General features: G+C 37.8%; 1 protein-coding gene across 2 annotated transcripts in view; it reads right to left on the reverse strand.

Moving 5' to 3' along the window:
* mapkapk2a (MAPK activated protein kinase 2a) overlaps window positions 1-10,025 on the reverse strand; it is a 34,486-nt gene extending 24,461 nt beyond the window's left edge. For both annotated transcript variants that reach the window (XM_028445915.1, XM_028445914.1), the window contains exon 1: window positions 9,297-10,025. In XM_028445915.1, coding sequence (XP_028301716.1) covers window positions 9,297-9,518 — 222 coding nt within the window. In that variant the 5' untranslated portion in view covers window positions 9,519-10,025. The remainder of the gene's footprint in view (window positions 1-9,296) is intronic.
* Between the last annotated feature and the right edge of the window lie 414 nt (window positions 10,026-10,439).

A 10,439-nucleotide genomic window follows, 5' to 3' on the forward strand; every position in this document is an offset into this window, starting at 1 on the left:
GCTTTCATTTTACCCTGATAAATTGAGGAAGTGTAGTACAGCCCTCCGCAGCAGCCGTCTTCACTGCAGAGGGAGGGAGCAGGAAGGGGCTGCTGCCGTGGTTCTATCCACAGTGAAGGACAGGAGAGTTGTCGCTTGAAGTCGTTTAAAAAGTTCAAATTTTTCAACTTTGAGCGACTAAGTCGCGCTTGACCTAGTGGCTCAAATCACGGGATAACTTGAGGCTGCATCATTTACATTGATTTGAATGTAATCTAATTGCTTCTGTCGCGTTCAGGCATTTCGCGCAATCTACAGATTTCTACTTACATGAAACTAACTACTTTTCTTTAATAGTGAGTGAGAAAGGCTGTACTTGAATTAACTTAACAATAGCATAACTAACTTAACATCTGCATTGCTTCTTCACCCAATGGCATTAAATTCAGAGGGTCCAGCTCTTATAGTGGGGTCTCCTAAATCCTAATCCTCTTCCTCTGGTCAGGGGTCTGCAACCTTTACTCTTCAAGGAACCATTTTACCTCATCTCACCTGGATTAAAGTCCTCCTGGAGCCAAAAAATACCTTCTCAATGAATACAATAAAGTGTAACAAACGCTATACAGTTAAAATTATATAGAATAATGTTGGATTTAATTTGACTTGATTTATATTGATCATGTAAATGGAAACTTAAAAACATGTTAAAATAAAATAAATTGACATCAAGAAATAAAACAGTATCTTGCATCTTCAAATTCTTACGCATCTCAGTTTACATGAACACAATGTTATATAAAGAAGATTTTTTTTTAGTTAATGTATTTGAAAGGCTACAAAAAGTAACTTGAATTTGATAACACATGATCATGTGGTCAACACATGCTAATTGATAATTTCTTGCCATACATAAAGCATCGTATATTTAAACGTGGTTAAATGATGGTTTTGGTGGTTAAATGAATCTGTTCCCACACAATTAAAATCTCAGGTGCAGAAAGTTGATGATCTGTAGATGTTGCAGGAGGTGAAGTAGGAAGGTGCTGAGTCATTGCACAACCTGATTTATTTATAGGTTAACAAAGTATTATATCTCGATTTTATTTGTAATTAATCATTAATAGCCTCTGTAAAAAAAAAATTCACATTATTTATTTCAATTTTTTTTTTTAAAGCTATAGGGAGCCAATGCATAAGAGTCAAAGAGCCACATTAGGCCCCAGAGGCACAGGTTGCAGACCCCTGCCCTGGGAGAACCACAGCTGAACATCTGGCCTGGCATCATAGTCTATCAGTTCTGGCCCCTCAATGCTGATTCTGATGAGGTCCTCCTCTTTGGTGTGGAACAGTGTATGTGCTGCGCGTGTACGCTCTCTCACTCCGCTTGGCGCATTTTTCCCCGCCCGCCGAGGTCTGATAAACCCCATCTTTTGCATATAAGAACAAACACTCACCCTGGCAAAAACCAAATGATAATCATCATGGAGCCGTTTGGTCCCGAGGCTGTGGAATCCGTGTACTCTTCGCTTTTTGGTTATTTTGTTTCAAAACCAAATTAAAAAATAGAAAAAACTGATTTTTGTTTTGATTTATTCATTTAAAACTAGAAACAGGAAAATGGAAAAAACAAAAAAGCAGTGTTTTTCTGTTTTTAAATTAAATCTGGTTCTGTTTGCGTGATATTTGGATATTCAAGGGTAAACTAGGACGAGAGCTTCATGGGGACACGCAGACGAACTTTTACTCTGCTAATGTGTGTGTCAGTGATGATTCGTTAAAGAGTTATTGATGCTGGAAGCCCGAATCTGTGAATATCTGCCAACTTTACCAAACAGTGTTATGGTCCAAATAGTATCCAGAAAACCTGGTGACTGGGTGGACTTTTGTTCCTGTACATGAAAGAAGCAACGCAGAAGTCACATTACTGGTGAATTGAAACGTTAATACATAAATAAATCAAAACCAAAAAATGGATGTTACGTAAAACATAGACATGATATGTGGAACCAGAAGTAGTGTAATGAATCTACTGGTACTCCTCATTTCTTGAGATCAACTTTCGTGTGTGTTGATGGCTGCCGTTAGCGGTATTTATAAAGTGCAAAATAAACATTTTACTGCCCTCAAAGAAGTTGTAATTGATTTTGCAAAAGTGTCAAATAATAGAAGTTCTAACATCTATTGTTCCTCACACCAGCCTCAGTTGATAGTCAGTCACCAGTTTATTTGGATACTATTTGGACCATAACACCGCAAAACAAAACAAACGTAAGCAGCTTTTAACGAGCTAAAACATCCACAGACTGAATAAAAACAGGAGCAGGACCAGAAATCTGCTGAAATAAATCCTAAACAGTCCTATTGTGTGTGGAGACCTGGTCCAGGGCCTGTTAGGGAAGTGCAGCGGACTTCAGTTGTCGTTTTAAATCATTAAAACAAAATAACCACATTGTTTATTTTAAGGATGTCCCGATCCGATCACGTGGTCGCTCTGGTTAAACGCAAAACTCTGTAAAAATGGTCTCAATCGTTTGTGCTGGTTTGTGCTGAAAGAATTTGGGTTTGTGCTGCTTTTTTTTATAAGATATAACAAGTTTGTTATAAGGTGATGACGTCACTCATCCCCCCACAATGTCCAAGTTGAACAAAAATGGTCTCAATCGTTTGTGCTGTGTTAGTGCTGGTTTGTGCTGAAAGAATGATGCTAATGCTTCACATGCTCTGCACCTGCAATGCCAACAAAATTAAGTTGTCATACTTTTCATCAAAAAAAACATACATTTCAATCTGTGAAACTAAATGAGGAGAGTAAGCATTAAGAGTGCAGTTCCTAAAAGCACATTACTGGCCTTACTTCACAGCACTGTGGCACTTTTATTTTTTTCATTTATTAACTTAATTAAATTAAATTGGGCTTTTTGCCTTTGTTGGTCATATATATGTTATTACACATATATGAAATTTGTCCTCTGCATTTTAACCCATCCCTGGGGAGCAGTCGGCAGCCATTTTGTGATGCCTGGGGAGCAGTTCGGGGTTAAGGGACTTCTTCAACATCCCACAATCATGGCCCAGGTGAGGTTTGAATCGGCAACCCTCTGATTACAAGACCAGCGTCCTTAACCACTAGGCTACCACTCCTCTAAACTGTTTTTTTGCTCTTCTTTATCTTTTTGAAATCAAAGGACTTGGAGGCAAAAAAAACTGATCGGGACATCCCAAGTTTATTTGTTGTTTTGATTTGGTTTTAAAACAGAATACCCAAAGAACTATTTTGTGGACCCACCCGCTTGGTGTAGTAGGATGTCTGAAGGACCAGACAGTTTGTGATATCAACAGCCTCGAGGGTCGGCAAATCTTTAGATTCTGTCAAAAACTCACTCATCTTCATGAGATACGGTTCAAGCCCAACATATTTGTTAATCAATTGTTTTAATCTTTGTCTTAAAACTGGATCTAAATCAGTAAAATACAGACTCTCTGCAGCGGTATCCTCCATAGGTATATTCTCCATTTTTACTTCCTGCCCTCCACCTTCCATTCGTGCGTCATCATAATCACGTGACTGAAACCCAGCTATTACCCAGACTGTTCTCCTTGAAGCACCACTGCCCTTACTTCCGCTACAGATTTTTGCTCATCACAGGAACCCCAAAGCAGCAGAGTGGCAGAAAAAGCGACAAAAATCAAAGGTTATTGAAAAGCAAAAAACAGCGACTGAAAATTTGTAATCATTACACACTGGACAAAAAGATAGCACTGTGCAGCGTGTTCTTTCATAGCAGCACTTCACGCAGCAGCAGCTTGACCTATTTTAAGCATTTTAAGATTTAACATCTTTCTTCTGAATTGGAGCAGAGATATATGTGGCTCTACACTAACTTTTTCAGAAGTGACACTGTCGCGACTAACTTTCTCATTTGGTCGCACTAGCACAGAATTTGGTCCCACCCTTTATTTTTTTTCAAGCCATGCATGCTGATGAATAGTGGACTTAACTGGCGTAATGTAGTTGAATGATATTTGCAAAATGTTTTAATGTTTTAGTGTCAATGTTAAGTTTTCAAGCAGTGGCTGAATTAACAGGTCATTTCTTAAAACAAACATGTTTTAAATTACTGCAAAGCATAACAACAGGTTACATGTTTGCTTTTTTTGCAGATATGCTGTACTTGGATTAAGTTACCAGTAGCATAACCAATTTAGCATCTGCATTGCTTAAGCTATAAATTGAAAACAATATAAATTCCAGATGGAAGAGTATAAAAAAACTAATAGAATGCAAGTTGTAAAATATCGATTGAGACTCAATGTGCCAAGTCAATCTTGTACTATCAAGAATATATACAAACACAGCACAACATAAATTATTCATCTGCACTGTCAGCAAATAGCTTGTTTCACTAGAAAGGTAACAGGTCTATAAGGTGATGTCACCTTGTCAAGTTGCGCCATGTTGCCAGATTCTTAATACTTCATCTGATCAAAACTAAAGAAACAAAAAGTTGATGATATTAAAGTGACTATGAAGAAACCAATGGCTCTGTTCTCCTCAATCAAGGCCCCAACGTTTCTCCAACAACTGCATGACAACTTCCTGGGAAACATACTGCATGTCTAATGGAGTGTAACAAAGTTCAGTAGCTGTTAGTTATGTGTGACAGGAACTTATCTGATGCAAGTAAACAGTCCTTTGCGATGACATCACCTGGCAGTGTTTAAAACAAGTCTGTGAGCCCGCAGAAGTTATCTAGCACGCAGACTATTTTTGGCTGTGACATCTGAGAGTTAGTCAACGAAACCATCTGTCCACACATTCTGATTAATCAAATGGCTTTTTATTCAATTGTAAACGTGTTATACTTTACCATAGCCTTTAATAACAGTTTAGCACATTGATACGATGAATATTCATTTGACGAAAACAGCCATGATTAAGTGAATATTACATTGCCATTTTGATCGCACCTCTTTTACATTGCAATGTAATAACACCTGTATAAAACAATGTGATTTGGTTTTTTAACCAAATACTTGAGGTGCATTAGAATATGTTTTATTAAATAAATATTAAGTTTTTTCTTATTCCTCTCAAAGAAGATGCCATTTAAAACTGTTGTTGTATAAGTATTAGCAACAAAGACAAAAAGTGTTCAAAGTGGTACAAGCTATGGTACACACTGACGCACACATGTATTAAATAGAATACCAACCAGGGTTGGGGTCAATTAATTGTCATAATAACAATGACATAATTATAATTGTAGCTGTAATTGGAAAAATATGTTGTTGTGATAAATTACCTTGTAATTGACTTGGAAATCATTAAAAAAAAAATGTTATTTACAAGTTAAATGCAAATCTGGTGAACCATGTTACAGTTCTATGGCTTACATATACGTACTTAACACTTATTAAAATATGTTTCATATAAACTTTTCCCAATACCAGTCACTTCTCTTGAGGATCATTTCATAATTAAAAAGTTTTAAATCTAGGGGTATACTGACAAAAAAAAGGCTCAGACAACCACATCAAACATTAATATCATTTTTTCATGGATAAAGAAGCCCAACAATGAAACCAAGAGATGAAAAACAAATTTTGTGTATTTCACCGCTGATTTAAAACATTGGTTATAAACCAACCTGTTTTCATAAGAGATGCTAACAGAAAGCTAACACAAGAGGAAGGTTCACTTTTATGGGCTTTTTTATTAAAGGCTCAGTAATTGTGATTAATATTAATTTAACTTTAGTAATTGAGAACGTAATTGTAATAGACTTTCAGGGGAAAATTACTAATTGTAATTGGGAAAAAATGCCGGTCACTGTAAACGCAATTGTGTTGTAATAGTAATTTATAAATGTAATCGACCCCAACCCTGATACCAACACACGCTTAGGGACAGGGATAACATGCAAACTCTGCAGTGAGAGATACCAATGGTCCTGCAAACAAGCAAAAAAAGTGCTTATTAAATAGTGGTGCTGTTAATGCTAAATTAAAATTACTTTTCAATGTGATATACAAAACATAAACAAGAATCAATGGCTCACAGAACAGGTTTTCTTTCCCCCATGATTTATTAAACAAACTTACACATGGTGATAAAATGCTGGAACAGTTTATTTACACTGAATCCTAGTTTGACGCACAGCAATGAATTTTCCCAGACTGTGATTCACATGGTGCCGATTTATGCAACCGTTATTTGCACAAGGCCTTACTTTGCTTTCCTGACTGGGAGCAAATTGAATTTGCCTTCGGCAATAAATGACTTCAGTGGACTGTGTGTCACTCACCTGTTTAAACAGACATTTTGATATTTGTTCCTTAGAAATCATTGACTACCATAGAAAATAATTCATAGATCTATCTTTTAAAACTAGTTCCTATGACGAATTTTACTTTATTATTTCAATCAACTCCGATGTATCTGATTTTACAGAATAACTGTACCTGAACAGACAGTTACAAAAACTGAAGTCATTTAAAATATTTAAAACATACCTAAACCATGCCATATAAGTTAATTATTAACATTACAGAAGTAATTGTCTGCACACAACTCTTGAAATACTTAAAGGGCCCAAGTTAAGCTAAATCAACTTTTCTGTGCTTTAAACATCATAAAAGTGCTATTAGGGCTTCATACACATGCCCAAAGTGTTTTTTTCATTGATTCCCTCAATCGTTACTTAGAGGGTGATTTGCTCCTTTGTTAATGCAGGGCGAGCCAAAACACCTCGCTCCAATTTGATGACGCGTCACGTTCCCACTTTGATGACAAATTTGACCAGGCACTGAGCTGGAGGAGCCGCGCCTCCAGGAAGCTCCCTGCCGTTATTGACATGTAAACAGACACGCCCACGAAGGTGAGCATTTCAGCATCCTTCGTGCAGTGCTATGTATGTATTTTCTATAGTCTATGTATGCATCGGTAAACGCCCCGCCCCCACGCTCTGTCTTGTGTTTATAAAGCAGCATGAGCTAAAGCTACGGAGTGGATGGGAGGAGGGCGGGCCGTCATCTGGCCCTACGTCACCGTGGAGGAGGAAGTCACGTGTCCAGTCTATAGACACGCCCACTCATGAATATGCATAAGTAGAACGCAAAACAGCATGTTTGTGTAGAGTTACACAGAAAGTGACTTTTCAGAGGCTAAAACTCTGGAAAACAGGTGAGTTTGGGAAAATAAACCTCAAATACAATGTTTTTGGGGTTCTTAGAACAAATGGAGATGGGTGAAAAATAGCATGACATGGGACAAAGGTCAGTGAGAGTGACAATAAAAGGAAAATATGGGCATAAATGGGTTTTATTTAATCAATCGTAGCATCTGTGTTACATAAATGAGTACAACAGCTGGGCAACAAAATCGATTTATCGAATTTGTAGATAAAAACAATTTTCATTTTGCAAATTCAAGTTTTTTATAAAAAAAAAAAAAAAAAAAAAATTGTATTTTCCCTCCCTTGCACCACTGTTTTTTCGGACTTTTTCGCTTTCTGTCATTGTGGGTTACCGTAGCGCGATGTGAGCCAGCTTCTTTTTTGTTTACCTTTGAGAAGGCTATGTGTGCGCCACAGGCATGTTCAATTTTTTGTTCTCACTATGCGGAGATGCTAGGGGAAGAGTTTATTATTTTTTAATTGTAATGTAATATGTAGTTATCGGATTTATTAATCAGAAAATTTAAGCTACTGCGAAGTTGCTGTTGCACTTTTGCTTGCAGTTGCTTGAATACCTGTTTTAGGTATAACCATTCACTCCTTCCCGCTGTTCACAGCCACCACCATTATACCTCAGCTTCACATCATATGCACAACTATAGCATCACATCTCACTCTCACTTTAAAATAATCAACTCTTCCCCACCTTTCCATTTCCTAGGTTGAGTCTCTCCTCCGTGTTCCCTTCTCCTCACTTGGGTGTAACATTGTCCTCTCTTTTTATATCCTCCCTATAACAAAGTGTTTCCTACCCTTCCTTAGGGAGGGCTGGTAATGTAATAAAATAAATAAAAATTGGGCCGATGGCCGATCTTGAATGAAGTCCATATATCGGCCTGATAGATTGGAGAAAACCTTCCTCCCTACTCTCAGCTTTTATAGGAGCGGCAAGGCCAACAGTGAAAGTGATGATGCAGGGCAATCTAAAGAATATGTTTCAGCCAATTGCAAAATTAAATTATAATAGCCAAAGTTCAACCCTTAAAGGCCAGTAACTGACATTTTACAACTAAATACGCAAAATTTAATTACTTTTACTAAAATGTGAAGAGTGGGACTAGGATTAATAAACAGCACTACTTAACACCCAAATACATATGTATTCAGCAGAAAAAAAAGTGGTCAAGCCTCCAAATTCCTGTGCTTACAGGAAGCATATAAACACAAAGGATTTTAAGTACCTGAAATGGAACTAGTTGTATGACATGGCTCACCAACTTGTTTTGGGTGAATTTCACACATTTTTACCATATGTTCCCAAGTGTTTTTAAGACACACAAACATAAAATCATATTACATAGGATGAAATCTCATGAGACAGTAAGGCCCTGTTTAATTGCACCCAATTTGATTGGACAGGAATTATGCTAAAATATATTTTCCCAACAATATTTAACATCCCTGTTGAGGGCTGAGCTTTATTTTTGAAAATTTCCATGAGTAGTTTCCAACTAAAAAGATTGCTGGAATTTTTCAACCCTAGTAGATATGTTGTGTTTATTTTTTAAATGGATGCTAATATTCATGTGGTACAGTTGACTAACTTCCAATTTGAGGTCAATTCCAATAACTAACTCCCATGAAAAGCTTGTATTTTTTTGAATATTCCTAAAATCTTGAGTCAGGGTTCCTGTGGAAAGGTACCAGAAATGTTCCACCACTTTACAACCTTACTTCCTCTCATCATAAAGCTCACATTAGCCCAAATTCACTAGCTACTAAGGGTGAGAGATTCATTACAACAAAAAGGCCTATTTATAGACCAATTAATGTCCAAAACCTTTGGGAGAAAACCAATATCCATTCACAATAAAATTAGAATCGTGGAGGTCAACTACATCTGAAGCTACAGCTACAATTAGGACCAACACCAAACATTCATCCTGAGAAAGTGTAACAAATTATTTTGGCAAGTTACCCAGCCTTGTCTGTCTAAGATTCCAAAACATTGAGTCAAGTAAATAACATAAATGCATTATCTTTACTATTAGTAGTTGTCAGCTAAGCTAAGGATGGCTGAAAGTTTATACTGTTATTTGGGTTTTGTAAGCACATAAATCAGCAAATGGACGTGTTACTTACTTTAAGAGCGTATTTGTCGCCAGTCTTCTTCTGAAAGATTTCTAGCACTTTGCCATTGATGCCCAGTCCAAGCACCTGGTTGGTCACCTTGTAGTCGTCCGTTAAGGCGTTCTTCTTGATTTGTAGACCCGGTCTCGGGTGGAAGGGTAGAAACTGACCCGGTGGGTTCTGCTGCCCCGCCGGGTTGGGGAACAGTGGTTGGTTCTGTGCGTTGGACAGCATGCTTGCTATCTGGGTTTATTAATGAACGGATGAGCCGCTTCCCGACACTAGGCTCAAGAACCGAGTTAGCTGTCCTCGGACAAACTGAAGATCGTGTAGCCGTGGAGTCAGACGACGGGTCTGGAGTGTTGGCGATGGAAGTAAAAGTTGACAAAGTCACTTTAAAAAGGCTATACAATTTAGTGTTAGCTGGTTATTAGCATGCTAGCTCTCGTCCGTTTGTGGTCTATGATTCTCAGCGAGCTAAGCTAACAGTTAGCTTATCCATCTCCGGTGAGGTCCGCCGTCCCCCGGTTCCTCACAGAAGGATTGGTTAGCTTCAATAAATCATCCCAAAAGTCAGCTACAGCACCGAGTTTCGTCGGTTGTCAACGTCCGAGGTCGAACGTGGAGCTAATTCGTAGTAAAACAATGAAGGAGAGACAAACAACAGAAGGGAAAAGTACGACAAACATACACAGTTGCCTCTGTGGCGGACAGCGCTAGCAGGTTTCACTCTGACGTCATAGCCGGTTTTTGAGCGCTTAAAGGAGAAGTGGGCGTTTTTTACCTAAAGCCCATGAGCTTCTGGCAGAGGGCTCACATTCCTCACAAACACAAATCTGTATTATTATTTTTTTTTTATGTAAAATGTTCCACTTTAGAGACATTTTGAAATATGGACTCCAACCAAAAAGTTTCCCCAATAACTGAGAGACAGGAAGAAAACTGACAAACTCATTTGTGACTAAATCCATATTACTCAGTGACGTCACTTTCTTTGTTTACGCTTCTTTAAACAATACACTACTGAACATACTTTAGTCTCCACACTTGAGGCCTTTCAACATCACAGAAACGGTCACCACAAAACTATGTATGAGGAATACAGTACATAATTGTGTACACATGTAGAGGGCCAAAGTCCTTCATATGTTTTAG

This window comes from Gouania willdenowi, chromosome 5 (assembly GCF_900634775.1).
Source record: "Gouania willdenowi chromosome 5, fGouWil2.1, whole genome shotgun sequence".
Lineage (NCBI taxonomy): Eukaryota > Metazoa > Chordata > Actinopteri > Blenniiformes > Gobiesocidae > Gouania > Gouania willdenowi.